At 49.2% G+C, this 22500-nt stretch overlaps 4 protein-coding genes across 8 annotated transcripts in view; 2 read left to right on the top strand and 2 right to left on the bottom strand.

The window, feature by feature from the left end:
* The window catches only part of LOC126578718 (uncharacterized), a 52115-nt gene extending 37205 nt beyond the window's left edge, over positions 1-14910 (top strand). The window contains exons 3-4 of the mRNA XM_050241564.1: positions 12927-13051; positions 13136-14910. Coding sequence (XP_050097521.1) covers positions 12927-13051; positions 13136-13261 — 251 coding nt within the window. The 3' untranslated portion in view covers positions 13262-14910. The remainder of the gene's footprint in view (positions 1-12926; positions 13052-13135) is intronic.
* Positions 14911-15669: 759 nt separating this feature from the next.
* Positions 15670-17789, bottom strand: LOC126574803 (BUD13 homolog). The gene is made up of 3 exons (XM_050235187.1): positions 17646-17789; positions 16155-17579; positions 15670-16079 (listed from the first exon to the last, which is right to left on the bottom strand). Exons 1-3 carry the CDS (start codon positions 17750-17752, stop codon positions 15716-15718), a joined length of 1896 nt encoding a protein of 631 aa, XP_050091144.1. The 5' UTR covers positions 17753-17789; the 3' UTR covers positions 15670-15715.
* Positions 17790-17989: 200 nt separating this feature from the next.
* LOC126574732 (protein FAM98B) lies at positions 17990-20080 on the bottom strand. Its single transcript, XM_050235079.1, has 3 exons — positions 18920-20080; positions 18487-18754; positions 17990-18420 (listed from the first exon to the last, which is right to left on the bottom strand). Exons 1-3 carry the CDS (start codon positions 19970-19972, stop codon positions 18176-18178), a joined length of 1566 nt encoding a protein of 521 aa, XP_050091036.1. The 5' UTR covers positions 19973-20080; the 3' UTR covers positions 17990-18175.
* A 132-nt stretch (positions 20081-20212) lies between these two features.
* LOC126577844 (longitudinals lacking protein-like) overlaps positions 20213-22500 on the top strand; it is a 6048-nt gene continuing 3760 nt past the window's right edge. The window contains exon 1 of one of the 5 annotated variants that reach the window (XM_050239806.1): positions 20213-20345. The gene's annotated coding sequence lies outside the window, so the exon portion shown is untranslated. The other 4 variants (XM_050239805.1, XM_050239808.1, XM_050239807.1 and 1 more) reach the window with 4 other exon arrangements.

The following is a 22500-nucleotide window of genomic DNA, read 5'->3' as shown; positions in this document are numbered from 1 at the left end:
GCCATCGCATAGAATATTAATTAAAATTGATATCCTCCATTAAGGATAATTGGGTGAAAGACGACGAGGTCGATGCACTGGATGTGCTGTCATGGTGGACGAATCGGTCCCCGGGATAGTGCTGCTCGTTTGGTTATCTTCCTCTCTCACCCACTCGCACTCTCTCTTTTTAATGGACGATCGAGCTACGTGGCAATGAGCACGAAGGCACGGTGGGCTGCTTCAACGCCTTGGCCTCGTTACAGGGTCCAGCGCAGTGATTGTGCACCATCTGTGTACCTGGCAAGCTGGATTAGAACCAGAAAGAGAGAGACAGAGCGAGAGCGAGAGCCTCCACAGTGCCCCTCGACGGATGTGGAATGGTTCCCTTGGGCCATCCCGAGGAGCGCAGCCACAGGGACATGGATTTTTTGCCCGGCTTCCGGTGATGGTCGGTTTGCATAGAATGGGAGGGAAACGAGCCCGAAAACAACAAGAAAGCACCGAAATGGCCAGCTAGCTGCAGTGCTAGTGGGCTGAAGCGACCATTTTGACTCCCGGCAAAGCAGTCCCATTTCGCGTACGGAACCGCGATGAACTTTTATCGCATCGTTGGGCACGACCTTACCCACGCTAGGCCAATTTGGGGCCCCAGATTGGCAGCATGGAGCAACAGCAGGACGATGATCTTCGCCACCTCGCACAAACCCGGCCTGGGTCTGGGTCAATGGAAGGAAGGAAGGAAGGAGGGAATTTATGGCATTGCTCCATTGGTCACCACCACGGGTGTCCATAAAGGCGCCAAATTGATATCGTTGCCGCTCGGTCGATTGCTATTGTGTAAGGTGTACTAGTTATGGGCGTCTATTGTGATCTTGGTGAACTGCGTCGCGTGTGGTTTTCTGTTGATAGATTCAGAAATGTAGGTACAAAAGGATAGAACCGTTTCATGTTCTATTCATGCAATAATTGAGAACATTATGTCGAGTTGGATAGAAATCGAGCGAGTTTTCACTCGAAAAGGAATCAAACATCGTATTGTTATCAATGGAGGCGCCATCAGAATGCTCTGGAAAGGTGTATGGCAACGATAGCAACTTTCACTGTAAAGAAACGTTCATTAGCAGTCATTTGATGAGTTGCAACTTTGTTTTGAGATATTCTGCCACGGTAGAAACCTTATTTTTAAATTGTTAAGCTAATACTACCAACACACCAAGGCAAACGGCTCATTTCGTGTCACATTTTGAGAGTTCTGGGCAGTGAATTTCCAACCAGAGTGGGATAAGAGCAACATCGATCGTAAAGAAAGTTTCCAATAACACTAGAATTCGAATGTGATAACTACAAACATAATCTTCACTTATGAGAGATTATTCGTTCGTTCTCCTATCATCTAATTTTGTAGTTAAAGCACTTGTCTTTATCAAACTTATTATGCGGTTTCTTCAATTTGTATATTAACATGTAACAGTTGCGGCCATCAATCAAAACATAAAGACAAATGTTATGCACTCTCTGGCACCTGGCGGAATTACTTATCGCTGAATCCTTACAAGTGCTAGTTAATAACAGAAACCACTGTCCACACTTGGTGAAACTTGGTGAACCTCGAAACGAATATACTTTCAAAACCACCAACGAGATCCCTTTTCACTTTTGCAGTCGACCTGTGCTGCTCTGTGCATGCTCGCTCGCCCAGGAAAGGATGCTGGCGTGCAAGCAAGTTCTACCCCGCACCTCCGCGGTGCAGATGCAATTCCAGCTTAGCGCGAACTCCGACCACACCACTGAATGCGCCAAACCGCCATTAATAAATTGGATTCCTCACTCTTTGCTGTCAGCAGAGCGCGCTCACCTTTCGCCGGGGGGGCGATCGTGCTCGCCCTGGCACAAAGAGATTCCACCCCGGTGAAGCCGGTGAACTTGGAATGAAACTTTGCCTTGGACCCGCACACACGCGGACAAGTCTGGGGAGAAAGTTGTCACATGGAGCAGTTCAAGCAGCATGCAGCTATACAACTATAAGCGAGTGCTCCATTCTGTCGCTTTCTCTTTCGCTTTCCGCACACAGTACATGTGCGCTGCACTTCCGAGAAGTGCCGGCCAACGACAGGATTCGTATTGTTGGTGGCGTGAAATATCGTCTCTACAATAACTAAACTCGACATGGCTGCTGGCACGTGGAAAGCACATTTCACTCACCTTTCCGTCATCCATCTGTCGCTGTGATGAAGTGCCGTGGAGTCTGTGGCTTTGAAAAAGAAATAAAAACATCCATGCATAATGCATCCATCCCGTGCAGCATACCGCCGAGCAACAAACTAAACTCACAGAAGCGCGCACCCAAACAAAACACTCTCATTTACCGCTAAATAAGCGCTCAGAAGCCACAACAATGAATGGGGGTGTCACGTTTCACGGCGGGAGAATTGCCAGCAATTCCAGAAGCCCCAGGACCCTAGGAGCCACTCGTTTTCTGGCCGGCTCTGCATCGCACCGTGCGCCCTGGAAGACCAATTTAAAGTGGTGGAAAAAAAGGAAACTGCAACTTTCGTTTCTGGCACACACATGGGGCCACGATACTCTCACACTCAGCCTGACTCAGCCACAGCTCGTCCTTCTACCGACGGGGGTTTGTTTTTGTTTCTTAATAACTGGTTATTTCCCGGGAACGGGGCCACAGCTGCTGCACCCCGGAGATCGCTTAGGAGCCAACGGGAACGGGAACCTACTCGCGGAGTTCGGAAGCACCAGCTCGCTCTCTTGCTCGCGTGGTTTTTCATTTGGCCTCGAGTAGCACTCGACAGACTGGCGTACGCCAGGCACGTCCACTGGTGATGCAGATGCATCGCCACCATTTGCTTGGTGCTGCCAGATCGTGTTTCTTGAGTTTGAAATGATTTTAATCGGCTTAAGCAAATGGCTTCCAAGGCAAGACGATAAATGGCTTTCGGAATCAACAATCCGGAAATCCGGTTGGCTTTCGTCAGGGAATCGTATATACTGCGAGTGGCGCATTGGCGTCAGGTAAATTGAAAACAGGGAACGTTCTACAATTTCTGAGAAATGAAGTGAAAAAGTTTTGCGCGTTAAACGCGCGTTTCTATTTCCCATTGCGCTAATGCAACTGGTGCAGGGCCTCAGTGTTCTCGCAAGTTTAGATTAGGAAACAGTTCGATTAGAGTTAACAAATTGCTTTCGGGAAGCGCACATTCAGGACACTCGATCGAACACTAGAGTTTTGATTAGTTTGGGAAATCGAATTCCTAATCCTGTCGTCGCAAAATAACTAATCATGCGAACAATTTGCAAAACATCAAAAACCAAACCTTCTCGACAAATTCACACACAACCACGTCAGCTACAAATGATGAGAAAAATTGGGTGTCAAAGGCCGAAAGAATGAGGATAATCCGTTCCGCCCTGGAAGCGTGTATTAACACGTATCCGCCCAACCGTCGTATTTCGCCAGATTTCGCTGACTCCCGAGGTGCGTGCGACCGTTAAATCAACTTTGTACCAACCCGCGCTCGTGACATCTCGTGTCCCAAACGTGGATACAGATTCCTTCGGGGGGTAAATGTGACAGATAATGTATGCATCCTCTTCCGTCTGCTCGTACTCCTTTGTCCCTTCAAGGCGGCTTCAAGAAGGCGCTTTATTGTTTTCCGCCCTTCTGCAACGTTGGTCACGTAAAACGCGTCAGATTTACGCATGAGACCCGCGGCGTGTCAACGCCACCGACGGGAAGGCAAAGCAGAGGAACAAGCCGCTCGTAAAAGCCGCTGTGTCGACGATGATACCCGGTGTGTGTCTGAACGGTGGTTTCGATTTATCTACGCACGTTGTCAGATGTTACTTTTGCTCCCCACCTCATTCTTCTTCTATCTCTCTGCTTGATTACAAGAAAGACGTTGTCTAGCTAGACGCTTTTGTTGGCAACGCATGTATTACGCTGCCAACCGTCGCTAATGAAAAACGAGTTAAACGTGTAAATTAAATTACGACCATGATACTAGGCAACCAACAAAATGGAAACTGTTGGTTCCACGAAATTGCTCATCGCGTTCCACGAAGAAACCAGATACTTACTTCTCCCAAGTGCACAATCTCAGGCGATCACTTTCGAACGATACCGATGCTCCGGTTCTCAAGGGGCACAGATTGTTAAACTCAACGATCCAAATAGCGCGACTTTATCGTCCTTCAAGTTCAAGGGAGAAATTGGCAACCTCTAACCTGCCATCCAATGACCTCACGACCGGCCTTTGATGGTCGGCAATTCGGTCTCCGTTAACGCCCTTTTCAAACTATCTGTTACTAAGTCGAGGCTGCAAAGTGTTGCAGAGTAACCTCTCCCTCTCTTTCTCTCGGCCTCTTGTATTAAAAAATATTTATTTAAAACCTACCAAGTATTGCAGGAAAGCTCCACCACCGTCAACAGCGAACCAGCAGCTTAACAATCCCTTCGGGGCTCGCGTCAGGTCGCGACGTGGCGAGTGGCGAAAGAATATTACGAAAACGGCAAAGGAAAACAATTATCAGACTAACCCACTGAATAGATAATGACCGTTGGGGTCCCCTACGATCCCTTGCATCCCCCATTCAACCTCCCCCTCCTCAAACACCCTTCGTTGGGCAGAGAATTAAAAACTTTTCTCACCAGCGATCTCCCCCCGGCCTCCAGCTTACCACTTCAGGGGTCGCAAACCTTTTTCCTAGGGGCCACGGACTCTGTCCACACTGTACCACGTTGGATTTCCTATTGGCGTCGATCCGTCGGTGGTGGTGGTGCTGGTGCTGATGATGAAATATGAGAAACACTTTCCGAACTGACACTTCCAAGATGCGCCCACCGCTAGCACCGCGGGACCATTTCTCAATCTACTAATTGTGCCGCACTGCAGTTCACGTCGCGGAATTGCGTCTCGCGTAACGGATTGCCACGCAGCAGCAGCAGCAGCAAGCGCCCCCTCTTAATGGCATTAACATCAGTTTTTGTTTTTTTGAGGGTGGATGGTTTTTTTTTGTGTTATTTAATGATTATTCCGTTGTCAAACACACTAGGTCGCGAAGTGCTACGCGAGGGTCCTCGGTACACGCGCAAGTGAGCAGAGGTCAACAAGGACCTCATCAACGTTCTGCCTCGCTGGTACAACTTCCGAATGATAAACAGTGACGCTGGACGACACTCCGGGTAGCGAGTTGTTTACCTTTTTCGCTTTTCCGGCTTAATCTCCGGAAGTGACACACAAATGTGGTCGTTCGCATTCGCAATCGTTGGAGTTTTATTTGCTCCGTGACCCCTCGTGCAACGTGCGCTGTGTCCAGTCGGACCTTCAGCTTCCGCTGCTCGTCATCTAATTAAATGTGATGCGTGCGTGCCGAGTGGTGGGATGATGGCAACGCTCCCACGGTCCCCACGATGATGCTCTTTTCGAGCATGAGCAAATACCCCGGGGGCGGGGGTCCACATGATCGCGGTGGGAGTTCTTAAAAATTTAATCATTTCATCATGGCAATGGAGGGTCCGTGTTTCTATCCGGAACGTTCTAAATCTCTATCTCTATCTCTCTTTCTCAAAATGGCTTACGCCGGGACCGAGCCAGTGATGGGAGTGAAATATTAAGACACAACCTGAGCCATTTGTCAAAATGTCTCAAGCGCGACGGGGCACAACAACGAACAATGGCCACCGTAAACCACGCGGAATTATCTGCGCGCTATTCTTGGCGGTGCTTGCAATTAATGCTACCACGAGGTGCGGAGGTGGCGGAGGGGCTCGCGTGGAACCACATCGTAATCTGCAAAGTTTTTAGCGTCCAACTAGGCCCAAGCCAGCCAGTGAGCGTGGTGAAGTTTTACGCTACAGTTTCCATTTGGAAATGGATTTGCGTTGTTTTCACTTAAGCTGTTTCGTCCCATCTTAGTATTGGAACATTGCCACCGGGAGCGTTCAGTTCTTAAGACTGCTTCAGGTGCACAGTCACGATAGAAACTTTCGCTGTAAAGAATCTTGCATTACCTGTCAATTGACGATTTGCGAAACTAGATTTAAGATGCACAGCAACTTTGTTATACATTTCTCAATACAAAGTCAACAACGAATCAAGGCGAAGATTTACTTTTAACGCTTCTGCGCTGCGCATATTGAGTTCTTTACAGCAAACATCCAAACAAGTTGTATAAGAGCAACTTCGATCACAAAGAAAGTTGCATTTATCTTTCAATCGTGCTCGGCAACGAGAGCAACTTTATTCCAACCTATTTTTTGACAGATTGAAACGTAATGTGGCTCTCGTGGCCATGCAGACATTTACAGATCTTCGAATGGTTCGTCCGAGTGTACCGAGAAGCACCACCTTAATGGTTTTTGGCGAACTCAAATTACTGTTTAACATAACACAAACTCTCGTTTAAAGCGTGGCTAAAGCGGAATTTGCCAAAGGGAATATAGCTTCATCTCAACTCGCAGCACACGCTCCAAGCACTCGCTCTCGATCTCCAACGAGCCGGCATTTGTCCGTGCGCAAATATTTATGTTCCGCCTGTGTAATCAGCACCTTGGACAGGTTTACTCCGACCGAGCGTTGGGGGGGGGGGGGAGGGGAGGGGGACGTGTTATCTTCCGGAAGCAAGCTTCGGTGCCCAAATTACCGTCACTCTAATTAACGCCTCCATTCATCCGCACTGCACGATGGCTGCGATGCCTCCCTGAAGCAAATCCCCTATTCCAACTCCCATGTCCAAGTCCAAGTCGAAGTCCAAGTCCTCCAGCACCGCGGCGTAGCGTGGCTCGTGGAGTGCGTCTTCCGTTTACGCTGCGGATTAGAAGCCCTGGCAGGCTATGAAAAATTCAAAAACACAGCGATAACATCGATAAGGCTTAGGAGGCGCTGGAAAATCAATTTCGCGCCGTGAATCCGATGGCAAACGATGGAATCGTTAATTGGATAGCTTCCTGGCCGTCGTCCCCCTCTCTCCTCCACCTTCCGCCCCCCCCAAACCGGCAGAAGATGATGAAGTCTGCAGCAGGCACTCGATTTGCAGCGACCGAGACCGCGCACTCTCGACTAATCAAACTTTACGATTTCGGTTCGCTGCCAAAATCCCAATCCTCCCCGGGGTGGAAGGGGCGGAGGAGGAGGGCAGGAGACTCCCCTGGATCCCTCTCACACACGCGCGAGGAGCTGCACGCTGGGAGGCCATCATTAAATTTTGGATTTCAGAATTATTTATTTACTCAAGCGGTATGTGAGCTTCGGGCTGCCGGGGCCGGGGCGAAAAACGCCAATTTTTGTGCCGCCGAGTGACCGTCCGACCGACTGAGGGAGCGGTCTGCTGTGCAAATGCCACGCGAAAAGCGCCCTCAGGGGCTCGCCAAACACCGTGCATCGTACCGTGGAGCGGTAATCCACGAATCGGCCTACGTCTAACCGAATAACAGACCGATAAATAAATAAATCCTTCGGACTCTCCAGGACGGTTCTGGTGGTGCCCGTGCCCGTGCCTGTGCCTGGGCTTAACAGGCTTAACCAAGCGACCAGCGAATTGCGAATGCTCTGCGTGGAGATGTTTGTTGTTTTGGCCGCCCCGGTTGCGTCGCCTTGTCGTCGCAACGCCCCGTGGCCATGGTCATGGTATGTTTTTGTGTATTTATCTCTTCCGACCACCCTCTAGTCCCCTCGCTCCCCCGTGCTTTGTTTTCCCTTCACCATCCCTTTCGGCTACGCATTTTCATTCCGGAAGGGATTTACAGTGCGTGTGCGGCTCGGTCGATTGGAATTTCACCACCACTTTCGTGGATGAGTTAGTGGCCAGGATGGTGGCACCGGGTGTGGTTGAGCTTAGAAATCTCGTGCGAATCCCGGAACTGGTGGCCATGGTGGTTGCAGCTCAATTTACGCGTTACATACACCGCAGGGTCGTTACGTAAGCGCGCCGGAGTGCGCTTTGCCGGAACCTCGTTGTAAGTGAAACCGGTATCGTCCTTTGGTTGGTGGGCGGCTTGAGGTAGAAGATACCTTTTTCTGCGCTTGGGGTCTAGTAATTTAATTCCCTTTCTCTTTGTTGTTGTTGTTGTTTCTGGTCATGGTTAGAGTGCCAGCGTGCCATTTCTTGTTTTCACATGTGCTCGACACCGATGGAGGCGCCTGGTAGCGCACGTGTTGTAATGTGTTGCCGAATTGTAGTTGCGGTAATGTTGTGTTTCGAAATGATCCTTTCTGCACTAGAATCAATTGTGAAACATTTTAGAAATTTGCACGTCTTTTTATAGAAAAAAAATCTCAGGGAAAATGAGCCTTTGCCAAAATGAACGAATGGAATACAAAATACAAAAACTGAGTTGAAAAGGCATTTTGCATTTTTTTTCGTTCAAACTGTAAATTTAAGAGCTCGGGAAGATAATCTTTTAAGAAGAGAACAAAGCGTCATAAGCTGTTCAAAAAAAAACCCAAGGATTAACTACTCCACCGGGTCGAGGTTGAGCGGCAACTTTCGCTTCACTTTAAACTACTTATTACGAACAGAGGCAGTGCAGGGCCTAGAATAATAAGCGGAAACCAGGAATGAATCGAAACATTATACAAATGAGCAGCATCATAACGAGTGCCAATTGCGGGACTTACTGTCGCTCCACCTGGCGTAGGTATGAAAGAACGGGGGCGCGAGGCTTAACGCAACCCTAACGAGTCAAGTCCTCTTCCTTACGACCTCACGTTCTCCACCGCTCTCCAGCGCAATGAGAGAAGATTAAAAAACTTCTTGCCTGTCCCTCTAGTGCCGCTCCTTGCACCCTGTGTTACTATTTCTTATCATGGTTTCTCGGCCACGGCATGTGCGGGCTAATTGGAGAAACTCGAAACCGAAACTAATCGAAAGACTGAAAGTGCAGAGCCGAGCGGAGCCGAGCGCCACGATGCCGTCTTGTGAAGTGGACGGAAAGACTGCAGCGAAAGATCAACCTCTGAAGGAAGAGACGGGCACGACATGAATGGCATAAAACTTGACTGTCGTTCTGCAACGTTTTTCAATTATGAGGCCCGTAATCAACCTATTCCGACCGACCGAACACCGACTGCACCGTTGCACCAGACCGATTGCGAATGCTCCAGACTGAGCCACGTTTGCATCAGGCGCATTTCTCACAATGAACTGATGGATGAAATCGATAATGCATACGAGGAAGCTCAGTAATCCTACATCGAGACCGGAAACGGGTTTCCACAGAAAAGCTCCGATAACGCTTCGTGGCATCACAATATCGGTATCGGCAAGTAAATAACTTCATTCACCTCCGCCACATGGGACCCTCAAACTCTCTCCCAAATATCCCGCCCCGCATAGCGGCCCTCGGATCATTCACTTGCGAAATAAAACATTCATCGAGCTACGGGACCGGGAGCGCAGCGGATGAAGGACGTGCCACACACTCGCGTGGCGTAAATATTTAATTTCGATTCGCTTACTCACCAGCAGCGGACCAACGGTTGCGTGTCTTGCGAGCAGGAGCAGCAAAAACAACAACAAAAAAAAGCGCACCACCCAAGTTTCACCAGCAGCCCGTCCGGTGGCGAAAACGAAAGACTAACAGAAGGGCCAGGACGGTGCGAGAGTGCTCGCAGATCGCGAGTTTTTTTTTTGGTGTTGTTGTTTTATTCGGGACAGGAAATTTAATCCCCATAAACCAAGACAAAGATTGACGGAAATGACATTCAATCTGGTGCTCCTGGACTGGAACCGAAGCGTTTTTCTTTGATTTCTTGCGCCGCCCTCCCCGCTGCTACTCTTGAGCGCAGCCAACGAATCAATTCGATTCCAACGCGCGAACGCAAAACCAATCGAAGATCATCCACATCCAATCTCAGACAATTCAAGAGGCCACGAGATTGGTTTTTTGGACCGGAGATTGAGTGTTTCCTCGGGCTGGTTGCTCGTGGTTGGAAAACTTTTGCGTCCGCACTACGCTGGAACACGAGATGATTCTCTTTTATGCATCCAAGCGCTTCCAGCGTCTGTGATAACGTCCATTATTCATAATGCCATTACGAGAAGCGACAGAGCATGGCGTGTCTTGGTCAGTACATATCTTGCGCCTTATTTATGGTTATGTGCAATTAGGTCGCAGCACCGTTGTTTTCAGGCAATATTTTAAGTTAACTGCAATTACAACAGGCAAACGAAACTTTCGTGTCATGGCCAACGCGAACCAACTCGAACCAGCCACCCAATTTGTGTCATTTATTCCCGCGTCCCCTTTCGTGTCCTCGTGGCTCGTACGCCTCCACCGCGAAGCTACATGATTTTTAATGTATTCCAAACTTTTAATCAAGAGGACGCGGCCGTAAAACTTTCGACCAAAGTGAAATTTATGGCAGAACCCAGCGCAGACCAGTCCGAGATTGTTGACCCACTTACATCCTTTCGCACGACACCCTCGCCTTCTCGCTGAGCAACTGCAGCCGGAACTTGTCTTGTGTTGGAAACATTCACACCGCAGGACACTGGCCAACCACCAGTGAGCCAACCGACACAAGCAGAGCGTTGGAGTTGGTTAGATTCTTTTTGGAAGAGACGCCTTTCTCCAAAATTCCTCTCAATTAAACCATCGGAACGATGGAGCTCTGATGGTATGCGATGGTGGGCATTATTATTTGTCCTTCTGTGGTTTTACGCAGCGAGTGGCACAGTGTCTCTCTCACTCTCTTTTGTCTCCTCACTCGTCGGAAGGGGCACACAAAAAGTTTTGACCACCACTTTCGGTTGCGTAGCGTCTCGGAGGAAGCGAAAATTGAAAAGCAGATAGGCAGAAAGAGGAAGAGAACCCCCTTGCGTTGGAGTGTCATCAGTGCTGAAAGGAACGGCAACAATGGACCAGTGGCCACCAGTGGTTTCAACCACCACCCAGTTGGCCGGCCATCCGGTGGTTGCCGGGGAAATCTAATTTCCATGTCATTTTCATCGTCACAAGACGTTGGTGGTTTCACTTCGGCACGTCCAAAAAGCGCTCGTACGCCACAGTAGAAGTGACATAAAGTGAATCAAGCAACGAAAAATTGGCAAATTCGCGGTGCGCTGCAACGTTCGCTTGACGCAACGATGCCATCACCGCCATCGGCTCCGGGAGCTTTCGTGCATAAAACACAACACGTTGGTGTGCGAGCCGCCCTGCCCCTTTGTGCAAATTCCGTCCATTTTATTTCTTTCGCAACAATTCGCGTGCCTATCTTGGGTGTCGCTAGCGACGTTGGGGTAGCGACGCGTAAATGGCCATTTATTTAGCAACTTTTGTGCCAGCAGATGAAGCACCGGCGGAGGCCGGTGCACAGTGAACGTTGGTCTCCAGATTGGACCAAGCTCCAGCGACTGGGTACCTTACCGGGAAAGAAAACGGGAATGAAAAATAGTTCAATGGCGAAGAACAATGAACATTTCGACGTTTAATGTCCACTTAAGTGTGCGCTTTACGGTGGAACCGGTGGTGGGCTTCTTATTTCAAATTTCGCCCACTTCCGCTACGGCACAGATTTATCTTGGTGACGCTGCGCAAGGATAGGATTTACGGTTCGGATGCTGTTCCTTCGGTTTTTCGCTTCGATAAAACGGAAATGGAACCTCTTGATGGTCGCTATTGGATCCGTTTGCATCCCCTTTTTTATGGTTGATGCTCGTTATCGTATCTCCTCTGTGTGTGTTGAGCAGAATCGAGATAAGAGCTTCCTGAAAACTACTTTCAATAATAATTAAATTCTTGCAAACACCTTTAATGATTTCGCGAAACAAAGAAGCGATAACACTCTGCTCTGCACTGCAACACCATGCGCGTGTCAGCTGGTACACAATTAACGTTTAAAAACAACGAGCGCCATCAAAGCGTGAGTGGCAACATAACAATCTGCACCATCCGGTTCCGTTCCGTACATGTGCGTCAATAAAATGATCACAACATTAACCCCTTAGCCTGGCACATACTTACGTGATGATGCGGATAGCGAGGGCACACACGTGGAAGTGCAGGAGAGATCCAAGTGGCGTTAGTGCGAAGCATCGTGCCAAATGTGCATCGCGCTGTCGTACCATAATGACCATCCAGAGAGAGGGCATTCCGCCAAACAATGGCACCCGCAGCATTGGCTTAGTTTGTGCTGTAAACGAACAACGGCGATGTTGGTGTTGTTCCAACGCGCCCTGGAAACGCTTATGCACTCCAGCGTCTACCAAACGAGGACAGAGTCCCGGGCGTGTCACTACATGCCAGAGCATCGATTTAAGTCCGAGCGTAGCGTGCTGTGTGTGATCAATAAGTATGAAACGATTGCAAAGCGATTGACAATATTTAACGAGCAATCGTTACCGGTTCCAACCACCAAGTAACGAGCGATGTGGTGTGATGCGGTGGGATGGTGGCAACGGGAAATATGCTTTATTGTCTGTCGTGACGCAGCTGATAATTCCGGGGGAGAGGGAGTGTAGCAACAGATCAATCGAAATGTTGCTTCGAAGGGCGAACAAATGTTCCTGCTTTTTTCCCAGAAGCTTCCCAATGCAGCCGCCACCACTCGGAATTCTTTTTCCCAATTTTGTTCGTCGAAATAGATGAAACATTTATTCGATTTCGTTAGTAAAATTTCGCAAAAACTGCATTTGCATTGTTGAACGAAAGGAAGCACGAATAGCACGTGCAGAATGAATTACGGTACGCTGCAGAGAAGGGAATTAAATTTTAATTAAAGCCATTGAATTTTTCCAGCAAATTCTCACCTCCCATAATTTCCAAAATTGAATTTTCGATCAAACTTTGTACTGAGCGCTACTCCGTCACATCAATTGCTATCGGAGAAGGATAGGGAAACCAAAAGAAAAATTAAATCATTTGTTCACCATTCCCATGTACACAATGTGTGATTGATGTTCTTTCTCATTCGTTGCCTTCCTTTCCACAGAGCTGACCCACGCTGCAACCCGTATTCAAGCCAGCTTCCGCGGTCACATGTCCAGAAAGACGGCCGCAAAGGAGGGAGAGGACGGTACGAAGAAGGAGGTCGACATCGATGAAATCACCAAAAAGGTCCGTAAGGCGTAAAATGGCGATACACAAAATGGGACGAAAAACCCGATTAATAAATTTTCCCTTCCACTCATCAAACTCAAGGTGGCCGAAGAGCTGGACATCGATATGGACGATCCGGAGCTGCATAAAGCGGCCAGCAAAATTCAGGCTTCGTTCCGCGGGCACAAGGTACGCAAGGACGTCCCGAAGGAGGGTACCGAAAACTAAGCGCAAACCGCAAACGGTAGCTGCTGGCGAGTTGGTGCATTTGCTCTACCAAAAGCCGGAGACCCGTGGGACGCACCCGAACGGGCCGTCTCAGCAGGAACACACTGTAGGTGTTCCGGTGCCATTCCTATTCCTTCGCTGCTACATTTCTACCATGTGCATGGGCCGCCCCGGCCACGAGGCTGCCGTGCGTTTGGACGAGAGCCACAGAGATGAAGACACAGAGATAGAGTGAGAGGGCGAGAGTGGGAGGAAGCGTTTTGAAGGGCCATACGAAGGCCTTTTCGGGGGACAGAAAAATGGAAGCCGAAGTTTATGGAGTAAAAAGTAACAAAATAATAATATTGCACTTGTTATGATTTTATAAATTTTACCAAATTGTATCGGATCGACGTACGAATAACTTATATAGAATCAAACCCTTAAATGGATAGCCACTAAAAGCAGAAAAGCAGAACAGAACAGATATCCCAACATCGTCCTTCTCCGGTGGCCGACGTTGCGTATCCGAGTATCGAACGTCGAATACGCAAACAGCAGATATTTTCTTCAGAATTGAAAGTTTGAAAACACTGGAAAGCAATGTAGAATTGCATGTGGATTGTTGTTAAACTTGTCGTGGAAATGAATCGAAAGTGCGCAAGAAGCCAATGGGGCAAGATGTTTCCTTCTTCAAAATAGTACTAGCAGCATAAAGTCAACCCGTGTAGGACAAGGGTGATTACCTACAATTTCCTTTCTTTTGCAAATCGAGCAGATATTTGAAGATCCTGAAACCTTCGGACATCAAAAGATGGCGTTCTACTAATTTCCTTTATAGTTTGAAATAGCAGTCTGAAGAAAAAGAGATAGCACAAGCACCTCAACGGGGTTGCAGATCATGCGGTACGGTGAATTATGCGCGTTAGTTCGAGAAGAGACACAATTTAACAAATGAAACCTTCATAGCAAAAAAACAAACACAGCCCCACTCTTTGCTAGCTCTCTTTATGAATACAACCACTCACGAACCTTCTAATCTACGGAAAGGAGTAACTTTTTACGCACGGTACCCGTTTTAAGAAGTGGAAAGCTCCCAACATATAGGAATCAAAGCAGAAATAAATAATTGAACAAAAAAAACATCAGCATGGCCATCAGCGCTCCCCGATGGTAGTACTTGTAGACTAGAGAAGAAGTAGGGCGTGCGTGACACCTTTGCGTCGAAATAGCAAGTTACTACACTTCATACAGATACACACATGCATCCGAACCACTAATCAATCGTAAGGATGAAGATGAGGGCGAGAGGCTAAGATGGCGTAGAACGTAGACTCCCTGTCTCCTCTCTTTGATAACACGCACTACCAGCGCGGATGGATGCGAGTACAGTTTTCTTCTCTCCACCAAATAACCGATAACCAATTCTCAGCAAACTCAACAAGCTACATTGTACGTGGCCAGAAAAGGTATCCCCAGAACCACGGGGTTGTGCGCGAATACGGTAGAGGCAGCAGTATTTAGTGGCAACCATCATGCGGCCATACCACAGCTGCGGTCGTCGTTGGCGTAGGATGTCGGGTATCGCGGGTTCGGGAGAAAATTGTCACCGCCATGAATGTAACTGTCAATAGGCAAAATAAAATGCATAACTACATTGAGCTTTAAAATCCCCAATCCGAGTTTTCCTTTTCATTTCAAGTGTGAATGTAATACGTTGGGAAGAACACTCACCCGTTACTTTCTGCAACATCAATGGTTGCTCCGGTGGTTCTTGTCGTTGACTCCATCGTAGCTGGGCGGTGACTTTATTCTGGTAAACTTGCGTTGAATTTGCTATTGATTCTCTTTTTTGCTTCTTCCCAAATGAAGTGGGATACTAATGTACGAACCTGAAAATGTCCTCAAGCTCAGCGTAGGACTATCACCCACTGAAGCGCTAACTTGATTTTCCGTTATCGTCTTGCTGCTGTATTCCTCTTTCGAGAAGACGCGCATCGGGACCTTTTGATTCCCCGTATCACTGTTTTTAGTTGCAAATGGAATTGTGCTGGCCTAATTTTCTTGGTATCGTCGCAGGATTTCAGACTGTGAAACCCCATTCGCTGAATCACCGCTTGTTACTGTTCGCCGCTATCACTTTTATTGGGAAATTTTCATCCCACTTCGTATTCCACGGATTCCGCTGTTGCTTTTCACTTTGCTTCATCACTTAAAACAGTTTTTTACGGATTTAACTAGCTAAATCAGCTGAGTCTCAATTCAGAGGAAGAAATGCACTTATGTCGTTCACGACTGGGCAACGTTTGCTAGATGGTTACTAAGGATTGAATGAATCAAGAGATAAACATTAACAGAAAGTAGGCGGCGATTCGTGGGTTCTTTCTCTTGCACATTGAATTCCATCGTTTCCATTTTTGGTAGTAATCTTCTTTTAAAATTTCTTTATTTCTTTTCATAGTCCTCATCTCAAGATTACATGTCCTCAACGCTGTACTTGTACGCTTCCTCTTCGCCAGCCTTCTTCTTACTCATCGTCTCGAACCATCGCTTTTCGAAGCCATTCGAACGGTCTACGCCATCCCAACGATATCCGGGCCGTATGTTAAATCGATTGTCCGGAAACGCACCCTGGTACGTTGGCTTTTCCGGTATACCGGCCCGCTTGTTCTCCTCCTTTCGCTTGCTGCGCAAATAGTCCAACATTGGGTCACCGAGGCGATCCTGCTTTTTCAGATAGTCGTCCAAATCAGTATCGTCCGCGTAGCGTGCCAATGGTTTCTCCATCTCGTGAGCTGCCTCCTGGAGGCGAGCATTATAATCTTCAGTTTGTTTAACTCTGCAAAACAAAACAAAAACAGATAACATATAAATTAGTCATTCCACTTGATTAGCATTTACCGATCTGTCTTACCCTTTGCCCCATCGGGTGTAAATTTCCTTCTTTTTTTCCTCATGTTTGCGCTTCTCAAACTCTTCTCGTAGCTCCTTTTCGATGTCTCGCCGGGATCTACCCCGTACGACTGTCTCTGCGTATCGTCCCGTAACATCCGATGACATTTTCTCAAACATTTCCTTCTCCCTTTGACGGAATCGCTCGTTCTCCTCCCGGACAGCACTTGCCTCTTGCAGACCGGCACGCTTTCCATCAAGGGTTTTAGTCATCCGACTTGGACCTGCTTCCGGCGATGGTGAGCGACGGTTTGATGGGGAGCGAGAGCTTCGTTCTTCCTTCACCAGCACTGGCCTGTGTGGTTTGCGTACTGCGGGGCTTTTTGAGCGTCGCCGTGTCGTTCCTCTCCTCGGCGGACTTTCATCCGAATCTCGTCGTCGCACTGCCGCACGCGGTGGTGAAAGGTCCGAATCGCTTTGGGGTTCCTGCTTAATGCGTACCGGCGGTTCCAAGGCGGTAGGCTGTCGATCTTTCCTTCCCACACCATTCGGTGAATCGTTTCTTCTGCGTCGTGGAGGGCTTTCGTCGGAATCCTGACGCTTGCGATGACTTTTAGCGGACGATTCGCCACCACGATCACGATCACGACGCTGATTGGAAGGCGATTTCTCGCTTCTGCGCTTTCGAGGTGGACTTTCATCCGAATCATACCGTTGTGCTGATCTGCCCTGATCGCGACGCTTCGGTTTGTCCCTGTGCGATTCTTTTCCACGTCTTGGAGGGCTTTCATCGGAATGGCGACGATGGCGGTCGGTTGGTGCCGTTGTTTTCAAGGATCGCCTCGGAGGACTCTCATCGGAATCATGACGGGTTGTGCTGCGTTTAGAGCTCGCTTTATCGGACGATTTTCCTCCCCTCCTCGGAGGACTTTCATCCGAATCTGCTCGCCTTCGTTCCTTCTGACGACGCCGTGGTGGGCTTTCATCGTCGGATCTATCGTTGCGCTTGTTCCGCGGTGGACTTTCATCAGAATTCGCCCGTCTTCCACGTACCTCCTTGTGACGAGAACGCGGAGGGCTTTCATCGGAATCGTTACGGCGCCTGCGAGGAGGACTGTTATCGGAATCTCGTCTACTTTTACGCGGAGGGCTTTCATCTGAATCTGACTGTGGCGCTCTTCCCGACTGTCCGCCGTTGCTGGACTTGGGCCCGGTTGAACGGCCGCTAACGTCGCGCACCTGAAGCGTCGAATCGAAACCATCGTTGGAGGCTACAACCTTCCACTTGTTGCTGCTAAAGTCCTCTTTCGCCCGCAACTCCGGTGGTCGCTCATCGATGATGCCCACCACTTGCGGAGCTTCCTCGCCCAACGCAAACAGGTCCACTTCGCCATCCTGAACCGTCTCTATTTTAGAAAAGTCCACATCATCGTCGATGATTCGTACCCTGCAGAAGGGACGCTAAAGGTGATTAGATTAAGGGAAAGGTTCTTTCCACTGTCGGCTTACTTACGTCGCCTTTCCGATGCTTTTCTTGTCTTTTTTCTTCTTCTTTTTCTTCTCTTTGTCGTTGGAGAGGTAGCGCTTCAGGTACTCCTTCTGGTTTATCTTGGTGGCCATCCTTTCCGTATCCGATCCGCGGTTCGCTTCCGGCCAAAACAAGATCCTCAGCCAAACGTAAACAAAACGGCCCCCGGTCCCGCTCGAATGCCCCGCATCCTGCTCGAATCTAACACTTTCGAGCAAGGGGAATAAAAAAAGGAAAATGGAGGGTGAAATTCAAAATTACACTCAACAGTTGAGCGCAATCCTGTTCTCCCCAAACGTAAACTACAACCAAACACGCTCACGTAAGTGTTTCTACGAAAAACCATATTTCTTTATTAATATCTTGGACAAGGGGATGCCCACAGAATCGGGTTGGCAAAAGAAGATCGCGGATGGGGAGATTGGGATTGCTTATAAATAAGATTCGTTTTTGGGGAGGATGGGCTTACAGATGGAAAGGAAACTAGTTATGCATAATGCAGAGGAACAATACGATTATCGCCTTCCACCGCCTCGATTGTAATTCGATCGGCCTCTTCCGCCACCACCACCACCACCACCACCACGGTTGTTGTAATCGTTATTATCGAAGCTGTTACGGTTGTCGCTAAATCCTCGATCACCATAGCCACCACCGCCTCCATAGTTTCCACGATTGTTACCAAAGTGCTGTTGCTGCTGATCGTTGCCACTGTAGCTGCTACGGCTTGAGTTTGAGGAATAGCCGCTGTGGTTGTAATCTTCAAATGAAAAAACATCTAGTTAGCATGATCGTATGTTACTCATCTCGTTCGTCTTGAACATACCTTGTTGGGGTTGTGTCCAGCCACCTTGCACGCGGCTGCCTCGGTTGTGGTTGTAGCCGCCCTGGTTAAAGCCGCCACCTCCACCACCACCTCCGCCACCGTTAGTTCCCTGCTGATTGTGGAATCCACCAGCGCTTCCTCGTCTGTTTCCTTGTCCTTGGCCCTGGTAGCCTTGGCCACCGCCGCCTTGATTGAATCCTTTGTTGGAATAATTTTGCTGCTGTTGTTGGTTATATCCCCCATCAGAGCCACTGCCTCCGCCACGACCCTATGGAATGTAAGGAATGCTTAGGACTATTGTAACCGGAACAAAAAAAAACAAAAATTAATTTCTCCAACTCCCACCAACCAGATATTTTTGTATGGATGTGTATGTGTTTGCGCGTGGAATTATTGTTGAAAATGGTTGGTGAGAGCTGAGAGTTCTACTTACCTTACCACCACCTCCAAAGCCACCCCGGCCACCACCTCCTCGGCCACCGCCCCCACCTCCGGTGCTGCGTTGCGTCTGCCAGGATGGCATCTCCAGTGCTGGTGCCTTATGCTCGTACGCACGACCACCCCGGTCCGGGACCATGCCAATGATGTGTCGTTGGATTTTGCTCTTCGTGTTCTTCCTCACACCCGCGCTGCTCGTCTTCTCTATGATGGCCAGTGTTTCACGGGCGCCCAGCAGTGCCGCAATGTCCGTATCACGGCCACCTGCCTGCAGCGAATCCAGAATCTTGCGCTTCTCGCCGTAACGTTCCGCGATCGTGCCCTCCTTGTCCTTGACACGGGCCGACCACTTGAAGCTCTGAATCGTCACGTCCAACCGCGTGAGCAACATCTTGCGCCGCAGATCGTACTCATCGTCCAGTTCACGCTGCACACGCTCCAGCTTGGCCCACTGTTCCGCGGTCAGCCGTTGCTTGGGACAGAACAGGGGTTTGCTGAGCCGATTGTCACCCTCGGAGCGCAGCACATCGTCCAGGTGCGAGTTGATCTTCTCGAACAGCATCTTCGGTGGCACGTTATTGGGCGGCTTGCCCATACCGAGCGTGATGCAGATGTCTTTCAGCGCCGCCGCCGTCGGTGACTCATGCAGCGTGATAACGTTGGACTTGGCCGTCGGTTTTAACGCTTCCAGCATCTTCAACGCCATCAGCTCGTTCACAAGGTAATCCAGCAGCAGCAGCTTGGCCTCGAGCGTTTGAAATCGATCCGTGACATGGCCGGACGTGAGGCTCGTGTACGGGCACAGCAGTTCCTTCAGAAAGCCGGACAGCTCCAGGATGAAGGTGCTCGAGTCCTCACTCTTGCAGATACGCTCGTCCAGCTTACCCAGCACCCGGATCTCCTCGGTGAGCCATATCACCACGTCCTGGAACTCTCCGCTCTGCGTACCGGCCAGGATGGCGGTGGACGCGTAGTTCTGGTCCAAGAACGGTCCCTCATACCCCACGTTCCGCAGTTCGTACAGCAGCTGTGCTTCGCCTGCAGCCATAATGACCGGTAAAAACTTTGCGTTCACGCTTCGTCACCCTTCTTGTTGATCGCAAACCGTTCCAAGCGCCGTGCAGATCGACGAATTTCCCAACTTTTCTTATCTTTCCCGTTCTCGTCCTCGGCGGCCAGCAGTGTTGCCAAGCTCCAAACAACATGCGGAACTCCTGCTCGAACCGGTATCGGGTTCAGGAGTGGAATTTTTCAAAAACCGATTTTCAAATACTTTCTACCCCTGGAACCGCCAACCCGTAAACGTGTATCGAAGAGAGGGAGAGAGCGAGAGAGAGAGAGATTACTGGGACCAAACAAGTCCAACAAACAGAAAAAACTGTCGTTCCCCGAAAAAGAGGTTTGCACAGCGTTTTCCAAAGGTTAGTTTTCTGTGCGAACATTGTCTTCGCGTGCGTGAAAAGTGTGCCTTTTCTGGTGGTGTGCGGGTGGAAGTGCGAAAACCGTCGCGACACGCAGCAATCCGTGCTAATGCGATTCTAATGCGCTCGCCACACGCCAGCGACATTAGAGAAGAAGGTGCGGAGAAAAGTGGCGCCGTCACTCTCACTCGTTGTCCTTCGCTGCCATCTTCGCTTAGCGTCCGTCGCCTGCTGTTGGTGGCTCTCGAAAAACTATCATCCGGGACGTGTTACCGCCGCCGCGTACGTGGTGCAGTTTTCCTTCCTCGCTGGTGGTGATTTCCGTGGGCTTCCCCGCTGCCTTTTCCATTTCCGTCGCTGGAGATTCTTTTCTCCCGTCGACGTGACGACGACGCCTTCATGTGATGTGTGCTGGTAGGCGTTACGCCGACGGTTTCTGCCGTTCCGCAAACCCTTCCCCCACCCTTTTCTAGTCCACTGTGGCGAGCGAGGGGAATTTTCCAACTTCCGGTCGTGTTGTGATGCATCGTGCGTGCAATTGGGTGTGCTGGTGATTCACCGGGTGCAGCAGATTGTGATTTCCCATAACGATCCAAGCAGCGGATTGCGAGTGGCGTCCATGGAGCCTTCTCTTCCCCCTTCACCCCGTTGTCACCGTCTAGCATTTCTCTTTTTTGGTGATCTTCTTGCGTTTGTCGCCCGGTTCCTCTCTTCGCCACCGCTCTCACGGGTTTTCTCTGTGTCTCCTTCGCGGAGCGTTTTCTGTGGCCAAAAACCCCGTGTACAAAATGGTGCGGAAGATGCAACGGGTGAATGAGTGGGAGAGAGAGCGAGCGAGCCTCCCGAGTGTTTACATTTTGGTTTGTGCAACGCGGCAGCCATAATGCAAAGTGAAGAGTTTCGATATCGCCGCCTCCGCCGATTGGGACAATTTTCTTCGCGAATGGAGGCTGCTTTGATGAGTGGATTCGTTGTTTTTCATCAGAGATCGCACTCTTTAATCGCACGATCGTGATCGACGCATTAACAATCGCAACGTAATCGCACCGTAATCGAAGCCCTAAATCATTGAGTGTTAATTAAATTATTTTTAAATGTTGTTTGTCTCTTGACGAAAACAGACACAAACGAGGTTTCGAATTGCCCGTGCCAGGCACGCACGCAGCGCGAAACGTGAAGGCCATACCCAACAACGCCACCGAAAACGCTGCAAATCGCCAAATGTTCCGTGCGCCTCACACAACGAGCAGGAAGGGAAAACGGGGGAAGGCAGCGAAATGATGTTTTGTGAGAGGTGAACGAGTAATAAAATAGGCCTCTGCTGCAGCGCTCAGCATGTATTTTATTCGGCAAAGGTCCTTGGAGCACGTCGATTTGGTGGCAAACCACCATCCCCCCACCCCCACCTTCATTCCACTACCGCGATGCACACCTTTCGCGGTGCGGTGCGCTGTTGTGTGATGTTTTCTCTATAACCTTTTTGGAAGCGAAACAAATGCATACCAAATATTACACAATGCCAACCCTTGTGTGCATGCACACAGCTGCAGGAAAGAAGGCCGGGGTGGGGAGCAAAGGGTGATGCATCCGTCGGCTAAAAAAAGGGAAGGAAATGGATAGCAAGAGAGCGAAAGAGAGAGGGAGAAGATGAATGTTTGTATCGGTGTGTGCGGAAAGGGTTGCCGTTATGGGGAGGGGGCAGAGGTCTTAGTAGGCTAACTATAGTAATTCGTTTGCAAACATCTTTTTTTCGATAGATTCTTTCATCGTGTGCCATATGTTTGGATTCTAGAGACCCCGTTTCCATTTTTGCAAGAGCAAGCATGGAAACAGTTTAGGATTAACCATTCAATCTAGCCACTAATCAAAGAAACCGGAAAGCAGAAGAAGGGACAGCGCCGGGACCGTCTTCGAGTCAACGGTATTTTGCAAATGATTGCCCAACAAGCGAGGAAACCCGTAACCACTAGAACGAAGAATAGAAGAAGGAGGAGAGAGGGGATCGAGCGATGATTGAGCAAGATGCTACCAACAGAACTATAAGCAAGCAAATCCACCCAGCCAGCCAACCGCTGGAGGAAGCAAAACAAAAACGGATAATATGGGCCAAAGAGTAGGCGCGCAAGAAAAGAAGAGAAGCAGCGACAGAGAGAGA

The sequence above is a fragment of the Anopheles aquasalis genome, chromosome 3 (assembly GCF_943734665.1).
Source record: "Anopheles aquasalis chromosome 3, idAnoAquaMG_Q_19, whole genome shotgun sequence".
NCBI lineage: Eukaryota > Metazoa > Arthropoda > Insecta > Diptera > Culicidae > Anopheles > Anopheles aquasalis.
Note: the sequence above shows the minus strand (reverse complement) of the source record. Positions and strands in the feature narration are given on the sequence as shown.